The 26,403-nt window shown below is 38.9% G+C and overlaps 1 protein-coding gene across 5 annotated transcripts in view; it reads right to left on the bottom strand.

Moving 5' to 3' along the window:
* LOC126297631 (inositol 1,4,5-trisphosphate receptor) overlaps window positions 1-26,403 on the bottom strand; it is a 353,953-nt gene that overhangs the window by 216,853 nt on the left and 110,697 nt on the right. For 4 of the 5 annotated variants that reach the window (XM_049988649.1, XM_049988652.1, XM_049988653.1 and 1 more), the window contains exons 13-17: window positions 25,867-25,990; window positions 21,136-21,311; window positions 18,373-18,528; window positions 13,721-13,871; window positions 1,452-1,596 (exon numbers count right to left, since the gene is read on the bottom strand). In XM_049988649.1, coding sequence (XP_049844606.1) covers window positions 1,452-1,596; window positions 13,721-13,871; window positions 18,373-18,528; window positions 21,136-21,311; window positions 25,867-25,990 — 752 coding nt within the window. Of the gene's footprint in view, window positions 1-746; window positions 777-1,451; window positions 1,597-13,720; window positions 13,872-18,372; window positions 18,529-21,135; window positions 21,312-25,866; window positions 25,991-26,403 lie in introns of all 5 variants that reach the window. The other variant, XM_049988651.1, reaches the window with a different exon arrangement.

The following is a 26,403-nucleotide window of genomic DNA, read 5'->3' on the forward strand; positions in this document are numbered from 1 at the left end:
TCAAAACAGGTAATTGATATTTGAAATATTTTTGTTTGTTGTTGCAAGAAAATAAAATGTACCATTTAATCAAAAGGTCCTGTGAAACTGAATTCTATGCTAAAAACCAGCTCAAGAAATGATTCACTCCAATGCAAATTTGGAAGCAAAGCTCAACATCTTGTTTATGTGCCTTTCCATGGCTCAGTTCTTCCTTTATAGAGTGAAGGGTTGTCTTTCTGTAATGATATTCTTGTTTCTCACATTGAACAAAACTTTAAATTTATCTAAAATACTCCTGAAGCTTACAGTTCTAATCAAATTGCATGCTTTTTTGGGAGGGAGGAATGAATGAGCAAGCGAGTGAGAGAAATTGTGATAGACTGTGTAGTTTCCAGTTAACCAACAACTGCTGTTGAATGTTGAAGACAAAAGTTTTATTGCGCATAACTGTTTAGTCTTGGTGGCAAAGAATCAGAATTGTTTCACAATTTCTGGCAGCATATTTTTATGTCACAGGACTTAAGTATGGCCTTGTCTGCAGTAGTTTAGGACACTAACTGCTTGTAATCAGAAGTACATTATCAGTTTAATAACAAACTTCCAATCTCTAATATATGTGTACTCCTATAGCACAAAAATGAAGAACTATATATTAGCCATATAATCTACTCTTTTTTTCTTTTTTTATGAAAAAATAGTTACTTTTCACTCATTATGGGAAATTTCTTTCTAATAGTTTTGTAAGAATGTTAAACTGTCTTTACCTTCATCTTCTTCATTTTCCCTATGTTCAGCTGCAGAAAATGGGAAGAGATGATTATTAACATTTCAATAAAAAATAAACCAATTTATCCCACTGTAGTAATCTTTCTGAATTATAAAAGAAAAAGACTCACTAAAAAGTTGTAATGAAGAGCAGAAATTTTAAGTATGTGTTTAAAGTATATATGATTTGCTAAGAGAATACAGAACTATTCTAAACACAAAAGAAATTACTCTTCCCATTTTGTACCATAAAGGTGCTTGGAGGAGATATAAATACATTACCTACCTGTTACTTGGACCATTGCCAATAGAATGAAATGTTTGTCGACAGCTTCACACATCTTCCAGAATTTAATCTTGTAAAGTTGAACTAATTTCTTAGCATTTCAAGACAAATGTGTGTGGCATGGATATTACATGAAAAAATGATAATATATTGCATTATAATTTCTATCTAAAAACAAGATTTTGAATACGGAAAACTGTGTCTTGTACGAACAATCTGAAATATTTCTGTACAACATACATCGGTAATGGCAACATCCAGTTTATAGCTCAGGTTATAAATTTTTATCTTTTGGGCAATGTAAACTTTATGTTACATTTCACGTAGCTAAAACTTGTAAATTGCAAGACATGAAGTTAGAAACATGTCAATACATTCCATTGTCTTGAAAGTTTAAATTTTACTTCTCAGTACTCACAATCAACATCTCCAGTTGGAATCTTTCCATTGAAATCTGCATCAGATATACAATCCAGGATGCGCAGTAAAGTTTTAGTGAGCCGCAGGAGGTCACTAAAACTATAGAATCCGAAGTAGATAAGCTCTCTTGCCAGCTTCACCACCTTAAACAAAATCCCAATATTCAATATTCACTATGCTTAGCTACTATAGTTTTTAGTAGTTTGCTTTATTATTCCAAAGAACAAGAAGAAGAAGAAGATTATGGTTTAATATCCCGCTGACAAGCAGAACACATGAAACAGCTTTGTTATTCAAAATGCAACATATTATTACCTATGGAATGTGTTCTCTCAAGTACAACTCTCAGAATCTCTTTGGTTATGACACCCTTGCTATGCCTTTTAGGTGAACTGATTTCATTTACTTCATTAATTTCCCCCATTATTTTTCAAAAAATAAATGTTATAACATCCTTTAAAACATAGAAGAAGAAGATGAAGAAAGAAATATAGTTAAATCAATTTCACCTTGGTATTCTACATGTATTTCACATGTTGACATCACACTTTTCTACAGCCTTAATGTGATTTTATGCCTGGTACTATTATTGACAAATATCACAAAATCATTCTTCTTGGAATCTAAGATCAGCTCTCTATTCTAACTAATACAGTTTTCTGCTGGGCCACAAGACAAAATGTTAAAACTGAATACCTGAGTTGTAGTTCATCAAGGGATTCATGAAGACAACAACACATTTTTCTGTGCTGTTACACAGCAGTGACATAACTCCATCCTCTATAACAGCTGGAAGTGTTAAGTACTCAGTTTCAAAGATTAAATAAATGCTCAGTTTTCAAACTATCTGAATGAGCTGATACCTGGCAAGTCATCCCCAATGGATGTTGGGTTTTGGCAGTTTTCTTTCTCACACAATTTCAAAGCAAGTTTCATTCCCCCTTCTCTCTCAACACGTACATTTCAAACAACTTAATAATGATCTAAGACAAAACTAAAATCCCACACAAAGGTTAACTACACTATATCTCTATCTGTCATCTTAAGATAGTTTACACACACTAGATTAAATCATAAGATTTATAATTTATGCAGCAATCAGCCACAAGTACGGTTTTAAAAAAAATTATTTAACTCAAACCATTACTGGTTTCAATTTCAACAAATCTGTCTTCAGTGGCTTGTAACAGCTACCTGGTAAGCTGTAAGAAACCATCTGAAGCTGGATTTGTAAAAATCTAAAACTGCTAATGGTTTGAGTTACATAAACTTTTAAAAAATGTACTTATCAATGGTTAGCACTCAAATTATAAATATTATAACCATACAACAGCCCCATCTCTCAACATGTCAGCTTTTGAGAAAACTGCCTTAGACTAAATCATTTTATGTAGGAAACACTGCATTAGGTCAGGTGAGGTATTACAAAACATGGCTGAGTTATCCTGGATATGGTACCAGGCATGTGTTTCTACATGGATGACTTTTCGTACAGAACCACAAGGGTTCAAGGCTGGTGGTTTTTACACCACTGAGTGAGTCTACAGCCCCTATGAGGATTAAATACTGAATTATGATGAGTCTTGTGGTGCTGATAAGATATGTGGTGCTTTATGACAGTCTACAACCACCTCACTGAAATAAGTGGATCCAAACATGGTTGGAAAAATATAAAATCTTCCAACTACATTGCATGAAATATACACCTACATACATTTTCATATACAAATGTGCACAAACTTACACTGATAATGCTATTAAACTATGTTGGGTATTAAAAATTATGATAAAATAACAGCAGCACTCAGAGAAAAGTTAAAAAGCTACAGCACAAACATGTGCCTTGCAGAACAAAACTTCTGATTCTGGCATGCTGTAACACACTAAAACTTTCCAATCTCAATATTTAACTTGAGATCTAGACAAGACACAAAATTGTAAAACACAACACACAATTGCTCAATTGTCAGCTAAATAAGGCACAGGTTCGCAGTTAAAAGTTTACTGCAGAAGTCTACACAGAACATAAAATGCTTGTTCTTAAACTGTGGCATTCTAACAATCACATGTCACAGACGACAGGCTGGAAGGTCTTTCGCCAAAATAAATGAGGAGAAGAGTGTGACTTACTCCAACTCTGCGACTATGAGGATGAACACCGTGGTTAGATAATTTATTCCTCTAAGCACACCTTCTTGTCCCTCACCTCCATGCACACTTCCTACCACTGATGCACTGGCCTCTGGGCTGAGAGAAAGATTATACAGCACATGGTTAATGACACAGTGTTCAATCTGATCACCCCTTACACCTCCTTGGCTGCTGTATCAACTGCTCACTAATTCCTATTCCAGCATTCCCTGGTTCCTAGCAGAACAAAACCTCATTACCTTCAAGTTGAAGTGCTTCTTTTTTAAAATTTGTCAAATTTACAATCTGCGGTCTCTTGGGGTGCCAAGACAGAGATTTACACCAACCATGGTGATAACTACAAATTCATACACAACAATGGTGGGTATGTAAATGATCAGAATTGCAATTCTACGTGACAGGGAGAATGGCTTCCAGAGTGCATTAATGCTGTTCATGATTTGTGTTGTTACCAGGCCTGGTAAGATACACAAGGGCAGTAAGCAATGTCATACACTGAGCATCACTGTGAAGGACACAGGGATAGCAAGTACTTGTATGTGACAGGGTTATCAGTGCTTTATAGCGTTTCAAATGGGACTCATTGTGGTTCTCCATCTGGCCGGCTTGTCAAATTGCACAGTATCCAGTTTTGTTGGGCATTCAGATGTGACAGTGGCCTGATGTTGGACTTCACGGGAAAGTGAGGACAGACACAGTCACCAAGATTTCGGGTAAAAAATCTACCATCATAAGGGAGGACTGCTGCATTGTGCACCAAGCACATGGTATCTCTTTCACACCTGCACCTGCCATCTGAACTCCCTGCAACAATTTGTGACATCCCACACCCTCGATCAGAGACTAGCAGCAGTCAGATTAGGGAACTGTCGTCCCACGTATAGGCTGCCATTAGCACTAGTACACAAACATCTGTGATTGAAGTGGTGCCTTGGCTGGGAAACAAAGACTGCCGACGAATTGCAGTGCAGTGTGTTTAGCAATGAACTGTGGTTTGGCAATACACCAGATGACCATTGTCATCAAGTATGGAGATGACCTGGGGAACTACCCATTCTTCATAGGTTTTGGAAACACACAGCAGTGGAACTCCTGGCTTCTTGGTGAGGGCAGCCGTTGGGTACGAGTTCAGATCATAGCAGGTAGTGACTAAGGGAACCCCAATGACAATGGTACTTCGCGGACATCCTTAATCCTTTCGTGCTACCGCTCGGGCAATAGGACAACACTCGTTCACACATGGCATGTGTGTCTACGAACTCTCTTCGTGATGCTGCAGTACTTCTGTGACCCACAGGATCCACAGATCTCTGCCTGATAGAGCATGCATGGGAATAAATTATGAATAAGCCGCCTCGATTGTGAAAATTCCCAGTGTTTACCCAGGTTTCAACGTGGATAACCACGCCTTCTTCAGAACAAAATAAAAAACAGCTTGCCTAAATGGGCATAGTCAATTTCTAAAGTGAACACCCACAACGGCAGGTCCCCATAAAATTTATTAACATTACACGGTACATCCGTACCAAGTCAATAACACTACTTAACTGTGTGTGCTGCCTCGCCCCAGCCAACGTGCGATGGGTCACAGGCTCTCCACTGCACTAAGGCCTCGCCGGCTGTTCCCCTGAGCAACTGTTGACAATCTCTGCGCATGCGCGCGGCTAAGAAACGCTCTTCGTATGCATAGAAACGGGATACAACACTTAACATGAATCGGGGCCTAAGTAACTACAAAAAGTTGTCGCCCAAATAGTAAGTGATACAAGCATTGATGCGGAAATTACGACATATTAATTCTCGACCAACATTGCGCACAGGTCGTGCATCAGCCACAATCTAATATGGAAGCACTAAAATTAGGTAAAAATTACAACTAACATACAGAAATGGCTATGCATGAGGACATAGTAAAGTGCAATCGGTTCCAAACCGTACTACATGCGGGAACCATTAAGTTGTAACTCACAGAGAAAACGGTCTGCAAAACTTGACACCTTAACGGATAATGGTTGTTTAAAAATCTGCATTTCCTCTAAGATGTCCAATTTTAAGCCCTTAACTTCAGCATGAAGCAACTCTATATTAGACGGAGGACTTGGCGCATGAGCCATTTGTATAAGGTGTTCTGCGTAAGTGGAACCCTTAAACACCTGCAGTATGCCAAAAACGATGTCCTCAACGATCAGCTACAATTAAAAAACAGAAATTTCTTTGAAGGTTTCGGTCCCTTACTTAATTCTATTCATTAAACCACATGACGTGGAAGTTGGCTGATGCATGCACAGGTTGTTGATTGTTAACGGATGATAACGATGCCCCTCCCCCTCTCTTTTTTGGCACCTTTCCCTTTCTGTGAGTTGAAGGTTTGGTTAGCCAAGATGAACGCCTTTCGGTCATCGTAAGTTCATGTCGCTGCGCGCTTTTAAGACGTATTGTATCTTTGTTGGCTTCTATATTTATAAGATCGTGGAGCCAAGATATGTCCTAAATCTTTTATGTTTCTTGATTATGGCCTGCTCAGCCACTTAGCATTTTGGCGATGTAGCGACAGTGATGGTTTCTGTTAGCAGAAATTGCGTGGTTTTATCCGTTAACAACATTTTATGGGGACCTGCCGTTGTGGGTGTTCATTTTAGAAATTGACTATGCCCATTTAGGCAAGCTGTTTTTTATTTTGTTCTGAAGAAGGCGTGGTTATCCACGTTGAAACCTGGGTAAACACGGGGAATTTTCGCAATTGAGGCGGATTATTCATAATTTATTTAGATAATTATGATTGCTGACGCGCTGCAATGCTGAAAGTTCTTAGCACGCATGGGACCTGCTTAGATGTCAACTCTGGCCTAGTGTCAGTATCCACATCAAGGATAAGTTACAACTGTTGTGGGCCAGCTTGTCTCAGAGGAGCATACAGGTGGTAGGAGAGGCAAAGTCACACTGGTAGGTAGGTCCATTCTGCCAAGTTCTTTGTAAATTTGACTGAGTATTATCATCACTGAAATAACTTCACAGAGCCTCTCAACTCATTTCTTCCTCCATTCTGGATGTTTTACTTTTTTGTCATAGTGTTTTAACTGTCTAAAAGACATGAAAATGGTGGAAAGTCTTTGGCGGATTAATAAAGTCTATGGAGAAAACACTATGAGTGATGGAATAGTTAGGGATGTCTAAAGATGGCCGTAGTAAGATTCACGATGAAGTGGACAACCATCTTGTCATAACTGAAATCTTGGTGTTGAAAGAGGATGCAAAATTTCAAGAAACAGTCACCTTACAATTTGTCAATATCTAATGTGTTCTTCTCAAGTTAAAAGAAAAAGCATTTAGGTGGACGGTGCCATGAGAACACTGATGACATTGAAACAGTCACTCAGCAGAGGTTAGCAAACCAAGTAGCATATTTTTATGAGAAAGGAATTCAGACGTTGTATTGTTCATGATAGTAAGTGCTTTAATGCTTATGTAAAATATGTTAAAATGTAGATTACATAATAGGCTTTCATGTAATAATAAAATTGTTTCAAAAACTCACTTCTGTTTAACATAAAAATGGCACTGCTTAAAAAGCATGCCTTGTACACAGCTGTTTGCACAATGACATGAAGTGGCACCTCTCTGGCTCTGGTGCAGAGGCCCAAATGTGGTCGCTGTAGCCACACTAATTTCCCCATTCTATTATATGTTAACCGGGGACCTAGAAATGACTGAGAGGCTCCGTCCTCGCCGAAGCCGCAGTGGTTCACAACCCCATGACGACTACCGCAGTCCACTTCACCCTTCCGGCGCCCCACACTGAACCCAGAGTTATTGTACGGTTCGGCCCCCGGTGGACCCCCCCAGGGAACGTGTCTCACCAGACGAGTGTGACCCCTATGTTTGCGTGGTAGAGTAATGGTGGTGTACGCATATGTGGGGAACTTGTTTGCGCAGCAATCACTGACATAGTGTAACTGCGGTGGAATAAGGGGAACCAGCCCACATTCAACGAGGTAGATGGAAAACCACCTAAAATCATCCACTGGCCGGTTCACCGGACCTCGACACAAATCTGCCGGGCGGATTTGTGCCGGGGACCAGTCGCTCCTTCCCGCCCGGAAAGCTGTGCGATAGACCGCACGGCCAACCGTGAGGGGAATTCCCCCATGGTAGACTTAATCCATTAACTTTAAGTAGCAGATCTGTATACTGTGCATCAGTAATTATGTTGGGACAGAGCAGTCAGGTTCAGTCTGTTCCACACATGCACAATGTGTATGAATAATATTTGTTGTTCTGATGGCCTGCATTTTCAGGTCCTACAGGTGTGGCAGCACTGTAAACATCTGAGCTAAATTGATTCTCATAAATCTCACAGAAACTTTAATATTTCTGGTGGTGAATGGGTTCCCTCACTCATCATTTAGGAAGATTAAAAATGCACACACACACACACACACACACACACACACACACACACGCAGAGAGAGAGAGAGAGAGAGAGAGAGAGAGAGAGAGAGAGAGAGAGAGAGAGAGAGAGAGAGAGAGAGAGATTGTTGTCAGAATCTTAAAACCAATTTTTTGTGCACATTACCGCAACTGTCAACTGTAGCTGGCATGTACTAGCTGCATTACTGCAAGATGAACTAAAAACTTGTATTCATTTACAAACAGGCAGCAATAAATGAGGCCTTTCCCTGTGGATTTATTACTATTTATATCCATCAAAATCATAGTCATAAGTAAAACACTGCCATGAGGGCACTTCCCCTCCACATAAACCTTTGATAAACGGCAAAAGATTTATTCATCTATAAGGGAAACATGCATAACTGCTAAATAAAACAGGCAACCTCAGACAGCATTCCATCAAATATGAGAGGCCTATTTTGCCATGGCAGGAACAGCTAATTCACTGTGTTCAGCGAGTAATTTGTGGATACTTTCCCTGAAGTCCTAAGGATTGTGGCATCTTGGGGTTACATTAAATTCAGCACAGGTCACTGAAAGGCTGGATGAGTGATGGATTTTTAGGTGATGCTGAGGTGACTATCATAGGTTAATGAAAGAACTAGAATAACTGAAGCTCTTCACTGAAGGACCAACAGGGAGGCACGGCAGATGTGTAGAAAAATCAGTGCCAGATCTATACCAGAGAAGCTGCTCCTAGTTGAGATGAGTTCCCGATTTCAACTGTTTTGAAAGTAGAATGATAGAATATAATAGGAAAAACTAGTTCTCAAACACTTTTGAAATGGCATAGAGAGCAACTTGTCGTATGGTATATTTACAGCAATGATTCCCAGAGACTGAGAAGCAGATGGAATTGGAAAAGAAAAATGAGAAGTAATGGGAGCTGAGCACCACAACTCATGCTATGTTTGTTGCTACAGTGTCGATAAAGATACACAAAGCAAAAGAGAGTTAAGTGTCTGTTTCTACTTATCTCAAACATGGTATTGATACAAAAGCATTTCTGGCAATGTTTACATACTCAGGAAATGCAGTTCAGCACAAAGTTAGGCAAAGAGAAAACAACCAAGGAGGTCTTCATTATGCATATTGCAGTTTGAGGGAAAGGCATAACTTGTTGGAGAATGTCACTGTGATAATGTGTTGTTCTACATGAACAGTGAGGACCTATTGATAGGTGTGCATGAACAAATCTTTGTACACATGAAATGAGACCTAATTGATACATAACTTCAACTTCAGTTTCAATTTGGTTCTTGATTTTGCTTATTGATATATCAAGTGGCTGAAGTAACAACAGTAGTAAATAAAGACAATATTACATTTCTTAAGGAAATATGGAGAATATTGAGGGGTCCTCCACTGTGTATCGGATGCTGTAATACAGAACACACTGCTAAATGCTGAACATGAGATATTTTCACAACTATTGTGGGATAAAAATGACAAGGCAAGTGATGATAAGAGATCACGCCCTGAAAACTGTTTAGCACTCAAAATAGCTGGTTTCTGTAAACTAGATAAAGTTGTAAAAATTAAAGTAATTACAGAAACTGACATGAAAACTGGATAAAACAGTACTGCTAAATAGTTTTCAACAATCAAATGAGCCTCAAATCAAAACCAAAACTTAAAGTGACAAAGCCTTTGGTCAGATCTTTCAGGTATGATGACCATCATGGCTTCAATAAAAGATAGCTTTCTTTCATGGCTTCAATGGAAAATATAATAACTGGGACTATTAACATTGTATCCTTAGAAAAAAAGAGTGCAAGAATTCAGGAAATCACACACATAATGACAGAGAGATAATGTGACTAAATGAAGTAAGCAAAAAATGAAATGGTAGTAGGTTGCTGGAAAAAGGATATAAAAAGTGGTGGCCAGGACGAGACAAAAGAAGAAACAGTGTCACAATAATAGTGGTAAATAACTGGTGAATAAAGCATTTAATCTGGAAAATGTATGCGGCACAATAATTAAAGTTAAGACAATGATGGAAGGAAATATTACTTACATAATACAGGTTTACACTCCTCAAAAACGATGCAAAACATATGAAAAGGAATAGTCTATCACTAAACTGGATGATGATGTAACCTCTAACAAGACTCAGATGGTAGAGCACTTGCCCGCGAAAGACAAAGGTCCCGAGTTCAAGTCTTGGTCCGGCACACAGTTTCAATCTGCCAGGAAGTTTCATATCACCGCACACTCTGCTGCAGAGTGAAAATCTCATTAATGAGAAACTTGCTTCAGATCAGTTCTGTATAAAAAACTACAAAGAGGAAGAGGGTGAAATGGTTGGCCACATTAAAAAATGGGAAAATAAAGACTACCAAGAGGAGCTCTGGAGTGGACAGAATCTGGAAGAAGACCAATTGGAAGACCATGAACAAGATGGAGAGATCCAGTGAAGGGTGGTGTGAATGGGACAGGACTACAATGGGAGTAAATAGACTGCAAGAGAAAAGAGGAGGTTAGAAGAGGCTTCATGAATGACCTACATAAGCAGAAATATTTCAGGAAAAAGGAGAGAAAAAAAGCACAAAAACTACTATGTGTGAACCAGTGGCATTGCAGTTAGCTCGGAACCATCATAAATAATAACTGCGAATTTCACAAGAGTATGACAGCAATATCTGCTGAAGAATAGGAGATGAAATTTGGTACAGCCAACTTAGACGAATGCAACAGAAGCCCACTAGCAGAGCTGGAGCAGATTAAACAAAGCCAGATGTGTCCAGGACAGTAAATACAAATCATTCTGTTGTCATAGAGTGTGATAACAAATTTTAATCACAGATTATGCATGTAAAAGGTTGAATCAAAGACAACTAAGCAGTATGAAGGTTATCAGTAACTGATACTTGTCATTAAAAAACTCAAAAGTGTACAATCATGATCCTATCACACACATAATCTGCCTTTGCTGCAGTCACTGGAACAGTGCTGTCACTAAATACCAGCCACAGAAGAAGTCATGTAGGTACTATGAAGTGAGGCAACCAGCAATGCTTGTATTGCTCACCACTTGTGAAAAAAATGGAGTGTCTGCACTGGGCACCACAACACATAAAACTGACTGCAAGTCAGTAGGTAATAGCTCTACTTATGGATGATTCCTAATTTAACTTGTAAAGCAACAGTGAGCATTTTTGAGAAGTCAGAGTCCATTATCATTCATAAAATGTCATAGGGATACATCTGAATTAACTCTGTCTGTCTGTCTGTGTGTAGAGTGGTACAACTTTAAGTACATACACAGACATCTGAGATGACAGCCACTATTCTTATCATTATGCTGGCACAAAAAGGTGGCTATTTTGTCTAACAAGATTACAACACTCAAGCATGCAAGACTTGCCTCATTAACAAATATCTTAAACAGTAGACAACTCAGTTAATGTAGTGGTAAGCTTAATCTCCCATCTAGCAAGTTTGGAATGCTCTCGTGAAGCATGTTGCAGCTCGTGATCATCCACCACAAATCTTTGCCACTCTAAGAGCAGCTTTACAAAAATAATGACGTTCACTTACCACAGAACTCATAGACATACACATAAATTGCAGCAGCTGCTGTATAGCTGTCAGATGTATGCACACTTCATACTGTTGCCAGTACGTTACTTGTTTGTGTGCTGTCCCTAGCTTCATACAAATATTTTTTTTTTCCATACTCATTCATCTGCCTTCAAGGTTTCCCACTCTCCAGCACCATAAATGTATCTACATCTGCTATTAATAGGTTAGTAGTCACTTTGCAGGCTTTTTCCAGTGACAACAAGAGTATGTTTTTTGGAAGTAAAAAAATTTCATCATAATCATAGCATATCAAAGAAACACAGAGTACAGTAAAACACCTCTTTCTACATATTTCAGTAAGCAGTGTGGATTTCAGTTTCACTTGCTTGTTTCTAAAAGGTGCACACGAAGCAAACAATTAGGTGCCAAATGTGTGAAAGAGATACCTGTTGAGAACACTCCACAGTACAGGTAATATATTTTGTAACTGATTTATCTTGTTACCTTTCAATGACTAATTTATTATAAACATGACCTCAGTGCTGAAAATAACAACTCAACAAGCAATAGTACTTCATTGCTCAAACCACTCTATATTTAATTTCACAACAGAAATATTCTGTCTGAAGTATTTTTAACAGTTATGTTCCTGTGTTCTAGAACACTACTGGAGACTGAGCTGCACATACAATTGGTGTATCATTTTCCACAGCACCAAAACATAAATTACCAATGAAATAAATAAAAAAGCTTCAATTAGGAACCATAAGTCAAAGAGAAAGTTCAGTTTTAATCCTCCTAAATTTTGCAATACAGCAGTTTAGCTGAATAAAATCTTCTTGGTTTACAAGACGTGTCAATTCAAATAAAATTCTCGGGCTTTCGATGGCTATCTCCACCACCATCAGAAGTTTTCTACTTACATAGGCACAACTGCAGCCTCTGACACCAATCAGAATGTGTGCATGAAAGGTGAGTTGGGCAGCTCACAGCAGCTGTCACCCACCATGGAACCGAGTGACATCAGGGGACACAAGGGTTGGTGCTACATTTGAAACTGCCACTTCCACCTCCCTACATGCATCAAACATCCATCGTTGTTTCCTTTTGACTTCCAAGAGCAGCAGTTTCAAACATGGCGCTGGCTCCTTGTGCCACTTGAAATCACTCGGTCCTGCAGCGGGCCTGAACTGCTATAAGCTGGCCACGGTGCAAGCATCATTTAGGCCCTCTCTGATTGGTGCCAGAGGTTGCAATCATGGCTATATAAGTGAAAAACATTGCCAGCCATAGCAGTCAGTGGTTTTACTGCTGATGACGATGGTAGAGATAGCCACCAAAAGCTCAAAAATTTTATTCCGATTGATGTGCCTAGAAAACTGAGAAGATTTTATTCAGATGTGCAGCTGTGAAAGACTCTGAGGACACAACAGTTTCGCTGGTTGTACAATCTCGTAATGATATGGAATGTCTCCACAGATTTATAAATACAATAAATTTTCTCAGGAAGATCGTGACTGCATGTTGACCATTAACTTGATTAGTTTCACAATAGTCTTATTAAATATTTAAATTTAGTAATGGGGTCTACTCAGAACTTCAACTACTGAGCAGGAAGAGTTGTCAAGCAAAAATGGTTTGATACCATTTTCATTGTCTATTTTAAACATAAACTCTGTCCACAGGCCTTGGTGAGTCCATCAGTATTAACAGACTGCTGTACCACCCTCAGCCAATGGCATCATTGGATGTGGTATGGGGGGGCACGGGGTCAGCACACCACTCCCCTGCCCACTTTCAGTTCTCGCGAGTTGAAACCACTATTATTCAGTCAAGTAGCTCCTCAAATGGCATCACAAGGCTGAAAGCATATAGTTCCAGCCCTCCCACGAACAAAGAATCCCTGACAGTACCACAAACTGAACTAGGGTCCTCCGCATGCCAGTCAACCACTCTGACCATTCAGCTACAGACACAGATTTCCTTGTGTATCAGTACCTTCCATTCACAATGGAGGTAGTCAAATATTTTGATGGCTATAGATAATAATAATACTCATTTTCAAATATGACATACACTGTTCATCCATATTTCTTGAAGAAGTGATTAAGAAAAAAATTGTGTAAAGTAAATTAATACCTCAAATGTTAATTTATTTTGGTCTTGATCTGCAAAGCTCCACATTTCTCCAACAACATTGCACAAATAATCTTCCACAAATATTATTGTGGAACCAAATCTCGCCCTCACTGCCTCCTTATTGTGGTCTGGTGTTTTGTTGCTGTCGTAGCTAGTAAACAAAAAATAAAGTATAGAAAAATCTCATAACAACAGGATTAACACGTAAAATGATATAAAAAGATGAAATTGCTGTACCATGAATAAGATACAATTCTTAGCAGATGTATATAATGGTACTTAGGACTTAAACCTAGAGTCACAACTATTCCTTTAGTAGCAAATGTTACAAACACACAAATGTCTTAACATTGTGAAATGCCATAATTAACCAGTTCCTTAGGAAGTAGGAGGATTGTGGGGGCACTAGCCCAAATGCCTTGTTGTCCTAATTACATATGTAAAATGACACATTAAAAACAAATATTTAAAACCAAGGAAGATTTGGGTTTAGCACTGAAATGCAGCAACCAAGTAGTGGACTGACACATCTAATGTATCACTGCCATTGTTTCAATTTATCATTATCCATATCATGTTTCAGTGAACTGATGAATATCTGATGCTGATAATACGGATGATATTGAGGACTGTAAAGATCGAGCTGCTAACAAATGTTTTAATTTCTCTCTACCTGTGTCACCAATTGCATGTCCTGTATTTGTTGTATTGTACAAATCTGACAGTCTTGGATGGGCCACAAGGTAGAAGGGGGCAAGGGGCCACAGGTGACCAGCCTCCAGAAGTCCCTCAGGAGAATGCAGAGTTCTAAACATTAGTCCAGTTGGAACAAGGGAGGATCAGTTGGGCACTGACCGCCAGGTAGGCATTTGTGGGTCCCATATTGTCTGCTGTGGTGCTGGCGAGGCACGTGCAATCAAGATTCCACCAACTGCAGCCACGCTCTCAGATATCTGGGACTCTGGTTACAAAGCCCTCTAAAATGAACTGTGTCACACATCTGGCCAGTGCAGAGCAAATTATTTTTACAAGTCAGCCTCTCTGCTTGGCGGAATGTTGTTTCCGTCAGTAATGCTTTTCCTAGAGAACTGGAGGTTGCCAGACTGGTCAGGAGCTATTCATCTCTGCTTTCTCATAAGAAGCTCGGTAACTGTTTATTGTTAAAAGTTTTTTCTTCTTCCCTTGTAGCAGAGAAAGCACAACAGGTGGGTGCCACCCCACATGGGGGTGACAATTCCTCTCTCTCAAAAGGTGAAACAATATCTCATTGGATGATCTAAAAAAACAGTAAGTGGTTGTTTAGGATACAGCAGATGATATCTGACAACAGGGAGCTTAGAGCTTTGTTTTCTCAGAATTGTATATGCAGGAAGGCAGCTCATTGCATAATTATAAAAACATCTGCTACATGGAGCACTGGGCCACTGTCCTTTTTAAAAAAGAGGAGAGAGAATAAGATCTGGCAGCCACAGCTACCCAAGAAGGAGAGCAGGAAGGTGCTTTCCAATGTGTTGCTTTTAAACTTGATTAGGTCCTGAAAGTTGATACTTAGTCAGGAATTAAATGGCTCATCCATGACTGAGTGCACTTTATCATTCGCATGTGGTTTTCACATGTCTTTCTGGCACAATCGGGGCAAACACTGTGTACTTATCCACAGTTATGCTTTTTCAAGAATGACTTGTTGAGACAAAGGTCATGCTCATCACTCTTGTTTCTTGCACACTTTGCCAAATCAATCTTTGTAATATCCGACAATGAAGACTAATTTACAAGTGTCATTCTACTCATACTGTTCAATCTGTTGCATTGTCTCTTGATCTACTCAATCAGTGCCCATTATTATAGCAGTCAAAAAACTTCTTAGCTCAGGTGACATCTTACATTAATTGGTGACCACACCAGGATTCAACCATTTGGGGTATTATGGTATGCAGACACATTTTCTTACATTAAAATGAAAGACCCTGCACCAATTTGTTTTCCAAATTTTTTTCATTTACCTAATCCCATTTTGCATAAAAATTAGTGACACTGATTAGGATTGTCTTGGACGGAGGTTTCAATTAATTTTGAGTAATGCTTTTATCAAGTATTTTGAAGTCAATTTTGTATTGTCTCTACATGTTTCGGTTTTCTTGTAGCTACCAGCACTGTAACAGTGTTGTGAAATTTTGGAGGGGTTTTTAAATATGTATTTGTGATACAATCACATGTGTGTGTGAATTATTAGACAAACAGGATGATTTGATTTCTTGCTCAAGTGTTCAGTAGTGTCTTGGCAGTCCACCTTTCTTTGCTACCATGAGCATTACAGTTCAAGCTAAAATGGAAGGTGCTCAAACAGTGCAGATCATTGTAGCAGCCAAAGGGTTTGTTAGCTCGGCTGGTGTGTTAAAACATCCCATGAACAATGAAGTTTTCACACACACAGCATACACTCAAATTGGGAAAGTATGTGAAAGACAACTGGACATGTCCTTGGCAAAGGAACCACTGTGGTACTCACTTTAAGGGATAATGAAACCATGAAAAATCTAAATCTGGATGACTGAACAGGGATTTTAATCGTTTCCTTCTCAATGTAAGTGCAGTGTCTTAACCCCTGTGCCAGCTCCTCAGCATTTGGAATCTGAATAAAAAGATCATAACTGGACAATATTCAAACTTAATTTAGTGGTTCATTGGACCTTACATTCTTGAAACACTATTTTAACAGCAACATTGTGACTATTTTTCACTGTGACCATTAACCACACTGCACAGCTCTTACGTGTGCTGGTTCTTACCCTTTTGTTGTCAACTACTGTTTTACATCGTGAACAGAATAGTAATGACAAAGATCGTAACAAAAACTTTTGAGTACAATACTAAAAGTAAGGTATTCATTTAAAGCCTCATTTCGACAGAATAATTACCGGAAGAGCCGTAGCCTTGTTAAAGGGAGTATCATGACTTAACCTGAAATTATTTAAGGAAATAATGAAAAATCTAAACCAAGATGACCAAATCGACATTAAAAACCCCACTCCTAAACACGAATCTTTTGGTGTAACCACAGTACCCAGTAACTCAATGCAATTTACAAGTGGTTATGGTATGAAAGCACATTTTTTTTTAGCTCTCTCTCTCATGACAGTTTTATTTTGCCTATATTATTCAAGGCTCTGCCTCCAAATTTTGTCATGACAGATGTTTAAAGGACAGGAGACATACTACAACCTAGTCTCGCACTTCTCATGATAGCTATTTGATCAATCTCTTCCTCCTCCTCTGTCCCCATTGCTCTCTGCCTTAATTATAACTTCATTATTAACCTACTGGACCTAGAGACTCTGTTCTCAATTTTCTATAGCCTTTACACCTTTCAACTTATCTGTTTCACCTCACCCTCCTCAACTATATGAGTTACCTTCTTGGAAACTGAGTTACACTTCACTGGTGACTCCTTTATTACACGTATCATCCTGGGGTGGAGCATCAACAACAAGATAACTAAATATGGAGCACAGCTTGCAATGGGTGATGATGGGGACAGAAATAGGCCTTTTCAAAGGAACCACCCCTGCATCTGCCCCAAGTGATTTAGGGAAACCTAAATCTGGATTGCCTGATGGATATCTGCATCACCACCAGAATTTCAACATTTCAGTATATCCTTAAATTAGGAAATTACTTAAATTAGGAAAGTCCTTTTCAAAATTCCTTGCACCTTACCTTATGGGATGTTCCGTTTTCTACTCACCCTACATCTTGGTTTGTGTTTATGATGCTACCAATTGCAACCTTCTGCCATATAGGTCATACTAGTGACAAAAATCAAAGTGAAAGATTTGTCTCATTCACTCCCTTTTCCAATGCTGTCACAGGTAATTCTACCCCATTAGATGAAGGCCTACCTGTGAATGCAGCTAAGTCACACACTACCTCTGCTGCAATTGCAGTTTGACTACTTATGTGCCTATGAGGATCAACCATGTATCCACCCAAATGAATGAACACACAATATGTGTCCATGCCACGGTTGCTCACTCAGTGGTACATCATTCCACTGTTTCACAAGCCATACCATTTGGATCCTACTAACATCAGCTTTTGTCAACTGTGAAGGTGGCAGCTATCCCTCCAATACATTCTTCAGTATAGTAATCACCCTGGGCTTAATCTTTGCTAGCCTCTCCCATTCATCAGCCTTCAATTATTCACACTATTTTTCTTTTTCCCTCAATGAAACTAAAGATCTGGATTAGAAATTCGATCCAACATTCAGTTTTACTTTGTCCCTAAGCCTATAACTAAGCAGACATCAACAACAGTCGTAATACAGACTTTTAAGTGTTGCGACTGAAAGTGACAATAGAAAAATCTAATGGATGGAAGATACATATGTATTTGAGCTCCAATTTTTGCAAGTGTGAATTCGGGAGAAGAATCCAACACCAAAATACCCATCCACAACTCTTAGTATCAAAGATGTTATACATTACCATGCAACACAATAACATCTATATACTTCCACAGTAAATTTGTGGAAATACACAGAATTAACTTTGATAGTGAAAGAAAGACTTATTCAATCAAAATTTATACACAAATTTTCAAGTAAAAAAGAAAAATTACTCTCTAACCTAAATTAGCAATAAAATACATACTCCTGAATAGTCATTTTGGAAGGTATCTCCGACCACAGTCTTGCATATTTCACAGGTGTTACAGGCTCCTGAGGATCGCGGTCAACATGAAGATGAAGCATCAACCGACAAAATGAGGCTCTTAAATCATAAGGCACTCTTTCATCTGCCATGCACCTGAAACAAAATATTCTGGTCACATCACAAAAGACAAGACGAGAAAATAGTTTATGACAGAGAATAATAGAAATACTGTTAGAATACAACCTTGGAGAGGATCAATTGGGTTCAGGGGTATTGTAGGAATATGGAAGGCAATACTGCACCTATGAAATATCTCAGAAGGTAGGTGAAGAAAGATAAATCTACATTTATAGCTTTCATAGATTTAGAAAAAACTTTTGACAATTTTGACTGGAGTACACTCTTTGAAATTTGAAAGATAGCATGAAAGTTATAAGAGTTGAAGAACGTGAAAGGGAAGCAGTGATTGAGAAGGGAGTGAGGTAGGGTTGTAGCCAAATCTCCAATGACAAACTGCCTATTGACTTCTGTCTCGGGTTCTTCGGCCAACGTTCATTTAATGATTTTTCTGACGTTTCACCAGCACGAGTGGCTGGCATTGTCAAAGCTTCACCCTCCATTGCCGGTGGTGAACTGGAGCAAAGCTCGCAGGCGCAGACTATATGTACCTTGTGCACCAACGTCCGAGGGCTTCTCCGCGGTCGTTCACAGGTAGCAAGAGGAGAACCGCACCGGAAATGACTGCGGGGAAGCCCTTGGACGTTGGCGCGCCAGGTACATATGGTCTGCGCCCGCGAGCTCGGTTTCAGTTCACCACCGGCAATGGAGGGTGAAGCTTTGACAATGCCAGCCACTCGTGCTGGCGAAACGTCAGAAAAATCATTAGATGAGCGTCGGCCAAAGAACCCGAGACAGAAGCCAATAGGCAGTTTGTCAACGAGTGGCCACAAAAGCCTTAACAATTTTGCAAATCTCCAATGTTATTAAATATGTACATTTAGCAAGCTGTGAAGAAAACCAAGGAGAAATCTGGAACAGGAATTAAAGTTCAGGGACAAGAAATGAAACCTTTTGAAGTTTGCTGATCACATTGTACTTTTGTCTGAGGCACCTAGGGACTTTGAAGAGATGTTGAACAGAATGGACCTGTCTTGAAAAGTAGAAGTGAACATCAATAAAAGTAAATCATGGATGTTGGAAAGTAGCTGAATTAGCTCAGGCAATGTGGAGGGAATTAAGTTATGAAATGAGACGCTGAAAGTAGTAGATGAGTTTTGCTATTTGGGTAGCAAAATAACAGAGAAGATAGGAAATGCAGATTGGCAATAACAAGAAAAACATATATGAAAAAGAGGAATCTTTTATAAATGTAAGTGTTAGGGACTCTCTTCTGATGGTGTTTGACTGGAGTGTTGCCTTGTATGAAAGTGAAACACAGATAATAGTCATTCAGACATGAAGAGAACATAAGTTTTGAAACGAAGTGCTACACAAGAATGCTGAAAAGTAGAGTGGTAGGTCATGTAACTTACGAGGAGACACCGCAAACAACTGGGGAGAGAAGTATTTTAGAATTTTTTTGACCCAACTTGACTGAAAGAAGGACTGGCTGATAAAGACACATTCTGAGTCATCAAGGAATCAACAATTTAGCCCTGAATTTAGTACTGGTGGGAAGTGTGAGGGGGAGTACAAATTGTAGAGCAAGAGCAAGAGATGAATACAGTAAGCAGGTGCAAATGGACGTAGGTTGCAGCATTATTCAGAGATGATGAGGCCTGCACTGGATAGAGTAGTGTGTACAGCTGCATCAAACTACTCTTTGGACTGAAGACCACAGCAATTAACACTTCAGCTAGTCAAGTGACAGGAGCTTTTTGCCACCACATCACAGCCATTTCTCAATCATCAAACACTTCCTGAGTAGCCTGTTTTGTAGATATGTGCACGATATTTTCAGATGGCCATTTGACAGTTGTGTAGTTGGGAAGCAGATTGTCAAATTTTATGTCACGTTTTACAACTTGCAAAAAAATATTTTTACATATTGGCAGATTAAGCTAAACATAGTTTCACTTTTTGTACTACTAAATGAAACAAATGCCATCAGATTCAGTTGCTGTATTTGCTCTGCAGTCTTTAATAGGCAATTTTAAAGAAATTATTATAGTTAAAATTTCTGATTCTTTCATATGTTATAATTTCACATCATAGCTGGATTTCCATTGCAGCTAATACATATTACAGGACTTTCAAATTAAGTAACGAAATTCGATTAATTCACAGAATTTACAATGAAAAATGAGTTTGCTATGTACGTAATGTCTGGAGCACTTTCAGTTATACACTTACACTGCTGTATGTAAAATATGATTAGCATATCAAAATTATACTGAAAGTAAATATGGTAAAGAAAGTTTGTTCATATATATATATATATATATATATATATATATATATATATATATATATGTGTGTGTGTGTGTGTGTGTGTGTGTGTGTGTGTGTGTGTGTGGTTTTTTTTTTTTTTTTTGGGTTCGTCCAAAAAGCTTCTGTCTAGGTAGTTATATCAGTTTTCTTGCACTTGAATGTGATTATGCTTCAGAATGGCGTATTCCCACAGATAAGCTGAGCAAAGCATTCCTGGCTGTTAAGTTGTTGTTTAATGTTGATAATAGTGTAACACTATATGACATCACTTCACTGAAGGTGCATGAGTTTATCTACGATAATGCAAGTAACTGACTGTTGAATACTCACTTGAGTATTAAATCAATGTCGAGATGAGGAGAAAGATTGTTTAATGCTAAATACTGTCTGTTTAGGCACATGTTAGAAAACAAATTCAGCTGGTGTCTGTAATAATCCAATATTGCTTGATCTTCCCATTTTCCAAGCTTCACTCCACGTGACAGTTCAGAAACGGACATTGATTTCTGCAACAAGCAATGACAATGATGAGACTGAGAACAATAGTAAAAATAAGACATACACACAGTAGTTGCACATAAAGTTTGAAAAACAAGTATGTATACACTCTTGCTCAAATTAATCACTGTTCACTTGTAACAACATACATTAATTTGACACACTAATGAAACAGGACTGTCCTTGTTAATTTGGTTTATGTAATCAGTTTATTTTACAGAGCACGAAAGCCTGTACTCTAATTTTACCTAATGAGTAAAAGAATTAAAAAAGGACACTCTTCCAGCCACAAAATGGAAGTGCCATTTTCTAAATACCAAGCTTAAAACTGAATCATAGCCACACTTCATGATACACGAGCAATGAATAACATGGATGTGCCCAACAATATTTCTTGAACAAAAAATAGTCCCACCTACAGTAGCTAACAAAGCCTCTAGTGCATTATTAATAAGAGATTGAAGTTACACTCTTTGTGCAGTTCTCTAAAGAATATTAGAAGGAATAGAAATCAGAGTTTAATGTACGTATTAGAGATAATACACTTGCTCATTTGAATATGGATGGGAGTAGGAAATTGAAAGGGTAGTTACCAAAGGGACAATGTTAACACTTACTTTAGAGATTTAGGAGGAAACTGCACAAAAATTTAAATCTGGAAGCTCAAACTGGGATTGGAATCATGCTGCTCCCATGGGCAAAGTCCAGTGTACCAGGCAACGGCCACCTCACTAGGCAACCTTACATGTATAGCTCAAAGAGGCTGTAGTTCAATAAATAAAGTAATAGTAAGAGAGATCTTATTATTTATATATGGCATGTGTACAGTCCATGAGATATGATGCAGAATCATCTGTAAATATTTTGCATTAGTTTTAAAAAGATGCAAAGTAAATAAATTAATCAGGGATAACTAAGAGCAAAGAGCTTCATTCAAGACTGAGGAAGGCCTTACACAATTTACCATGCATGTGATTAATGTTAGGTATAAGTACAGATTATGGATTCTGCTTCTACAACTTTCAATGAAATTTCAGTCTCCCTTTCGAAAATATATTACAACAGAACCTTGAAAACATAGCTTTGAAACTATTACACATGGATGAGAAAAATAACTGTAGATATGTAACATTTTTATGTCTAATAATAAAGGAAAGCTGAAAGGTGGAAGGAGTATATAGATGGTCTATACAAAGGAGATAAACTTGAAGGCAACATTATAGAAAGGGAAAGGCCTAAGTTGAAACAAGTCCCCTCGAGTAGACGAGATTCTGTCGGACCCATTGATAGCCTTGGGAGAGCCAGCCACAACAAAACTCTTCCATCTGGTGTGCAAGAAGTATGAGACAGGCAAAATACCTCAGACTTTAAGAAGAATTTAATAATTCCAATTCCAAAGAAAGCAGGTGCTAACAGGTGTTAATTTTACCAAACTATTAGGTCATGGTTGCAAAATACTAACAGGAATTCTTTACAGAAGAATGGAAAAACTGGTAGAAGCCAACCTCGTGGAACATAAGTTTGAATTCCAGAGAAATGTAGGAACGTGCGAAATGATACTAACCCTATGACTTATTTCACATGATAGGTTAAGGAAAGGCAAACCTGTGGTTATAGCATCTATAGACTTGGAGAAATCTTTTGACAATGCTTACTGGAATCCTCCCTCTGAAATTTTTAGGTAGCAGTTGTAAAATACATGGAGTGAAAGACTTTACAACTTGTACATAAACCAGACTGCAGTTATAAGAGATGAAGAACATGAAAGTGGCACAGTGGTTGAGAAGGGAGTGAGACAGGGTTGTTACCTATAACCAATGTTATTCAATCTGTAAATTGAGCAAGCAGGAAAGGAAAAATTGCAGTAGGTACTTGAAGACATAAAAACTTTGTGGTTTGCCACTGACAATATAATTCTGTCAGAGACTGCAATGGACTTGGAAGAGCTGTTAAACGGAAGGAACAGTGTCATGAAAGGAGGATATAAGATGATAAGAATAGCTAACGAGGCAATGAAGATAGGAAATGAGTTTTGCTGTGTGCGGAGCAAAATGACTGATGATGGCCGAAGTAGAGAGGATATAAAATGTAGACTGGCACTGGCAAGAAAAATGGTCTGAAGAAAAGAAATATGTTAACATCACATACAGATTTAAGTGTTAGGAAATCTTTTCTGAAGGTTTTTGTCTGGAGTGTTGTTCAGACAACACAAGAATATAAACTTTTGAAATGTGGTGCTGCAGAAGAATGCTGAAGATTAGATGGGCAGATCGCTTAACTACAGAGGAGGTACTGTATATAATTGGGGAGAAAAGAAATAAGTGGCACAACTTGACTAGATGAAGTGATCAGTTGATACGACACATTCTGAGACATCAAGGGATCACCAATTTAGTACTGGAGGGAAATGTGTGTGTGTGGGGGGGGGGGGGGAGGGGGGGGGCAGAGTCACAGAGGGAGATCAAGAGATGAATACAGAAAGTAGATTCAGAAGGACGTAGGTTGAAGCAGTTATTCAGAGATGAAGCAGCTTTCATAGGATAGAGTAGCATGTAGAGCTACATCAAATCAATCTTCGAACTGAAGACCCCAACAGGAACAACAACACAAATATAAGGGAACAAGAATAAATATTACAACTAAAATAAATGTAAGAAAGTTTTTGTAGAATGTAAATACTAGATTAAAGGAAACTGACTGAAGAAGTGCTGAGCTGTCGACTGGCAAACACAAAAGAAAGGAAACTTGCAACTTTTGGAGTTTTCCGTTGACGAGCTAGAATAAAAAAATGATTTACACATGTGCGTGCACACACACACACACACACACACACACACACACACACACACACACACACACACACACACACACACACTATACCTCTGCATGGTGCCAGCTGCACTGATAGTGCCAATGGCTGTGTTCCCACCAGTGTACTGGTTGTGGTGTGGATAGCAGTGGCAGGTATATGAGCTACACATGTAATACACAATTGTAGTGGCTGGTAGGGAGCAACGGATGCTGAGGGCACCATGGAGACATAAAATAGGAGGGAGTGACCGAACGGAGGAAGGAGAAACTGTTAAGTGGAGGGTACAGTGAGAGTGGGTTACCTGAAATTGAGGCCTGGACAATTACTGGAAATGAGGATGTGTTGTAACGATAACTACCAACTGTACAGTTCTGAGAAGCTGGTGGTAGAGGGAAGGACCCAGATGGCCTGGGTTGTAAACCAACCATTGAAATTGAGCGTGTTGTGCCACAGGGTGGTCAACTTTGTTCTTGGCAACAATTTGGCAGTGGCCATTCGTCATGGTGGACACTGGTTGTTAGTCATACCAACATTAAAAGCTGTGCAGTGTTTGTAGCTGAGCTGGTATATGACATGGCAGCTTTCACTGGTGGTCCAGCCTCTGATGGTATAGAACAACCCTGTGACAGGAGTGGAGTAGGAGATGTTGAGTGGGTGAACTGGGCAGGTCTTGCTCCTTGGCCTTCCACAGGGACATGATCCCTGTGGCAAAAGGTTGAGAACATGAGTGTTACAGGGATGGACTAATATGTTGTTTAGGATGGATGGGGAATGGAACACCACTTTAGGAGGTGTTCCACACTGTACAGCTTTAAATTATGGTACGACTAACAACCAGCTGTACACCATGACGAATGGCCACCACCAAAATGTTGCCAAGAATAAAGTTGATCACCTGTTGGCACAGCATTCAGTTCAACACAATATGCTCAATTTCAATGGCTGCTTCATAACCTGGTCCATTTGAATGCTTCCCTCCAACACCAGCTTCTCAGAACTACAAGGATGGGAGTTATCCTTACAACACATCCTCCGCTCCCACAATCATCCTGGCCTCAATCTCAGTTAATGACCTGTCCCTACACTCTCCACTCAACAGTTTCCCCTTCCTGCATCTTGTCACTCCCACCCAATTCGTGTCCCCATATGACTTTCAGCATGTATCACTCTCCACCTGCCTCTAAAATTGTGCATTACATGCCCATACAACTGCCACCCCTACCTCTTACATTCCTAGGCATCAAATCAATTTCCTCCCTCCAAGCCGCTACTCATCGGCCCCAGACCCTCTCCATCTGCCCACCCCATCTCACACTACCCCTACCACAACCAGTCCACCCCATAAAATACAGCATTGTCACTGTTTGTTGAGCAAGCACCATGTAGGGGGGCACATGCATTTGTGTCTGTGTGTGTAATGTAGAATGTGTTCTTTGTTTTGTGTGCGCTTATAGACGACTCAATGCTTCTGCCGTAGAGTGTATGGTCTCCTTTAATCCAAAAGCATTACAACTACAATATTTGTTTTTACAAATAATAATCATAAATGGTTAGAACAGCCTGAACACTATGAAAGAACAATGGTAAGAATAATTTCTAATCACAATTGTATACAAATTCCAACGTTAATCGGAGAGAAACTGACAAGAATGCTCAACAGTTTAGGTTAAAGGCGCAGAAAGCCTCACAATACTTTACACGAAGTGTTGAATGAAGTAATGCGTCAAACACAAAATTTATCATCTATGTACCTGTCTATTGTTCCACAGTAATAACACGTCCTCCTCTTCTTCAATAGTGACAATAGGTTCAACTTCTCCCTCTGATTCATCAAGGATGCTCCTATCTTCAACTTCCAAATGGGTTTTCATCATTCTGTAGTCAAAGTATATAAATGGAAGTTATTAAATTATGAAGATCTTAACCACACCCACGAAAAATAATTTTCCAAATAACTACTTACACATTAGCATTCACATGAAAAACTGGTTGTACATATATTTCAGTTTTTAATCAGGATTACAGCAAGAATATAGAATTTCACAATGATTCTTCTATGACAAAATACAAAGACACCCCCCCCCCCCCCCAAACACACACACACACACACACACACACACACACACACACACACACACACACACACACAGCCTGATTAAATTTTAATTCTGAAACAGGTTATGGTTAAAACGACACAACATATTGTACACAGTACGATACACATGATTGTAAGTGCATTTCAAATTAAACAGGTGGCAGGTAAGAGAACAATTAAAAGGCACATACCT

Source organism: Schistocerca gregaria, chromosome X (assembly GCF_023897955.1).
Source record: "Schistocerca gregaria isolate iqSchGreg1 chromosome X, iqSchGreg1.2, whole genome shotgun sequence".
NCBI classification, from domain to species: Eukaryota; Metazoa; Arthropoda; class Insecta; order Orthoptera; family Acrididae; genus Schistocerca; species Schistocerca gregaria.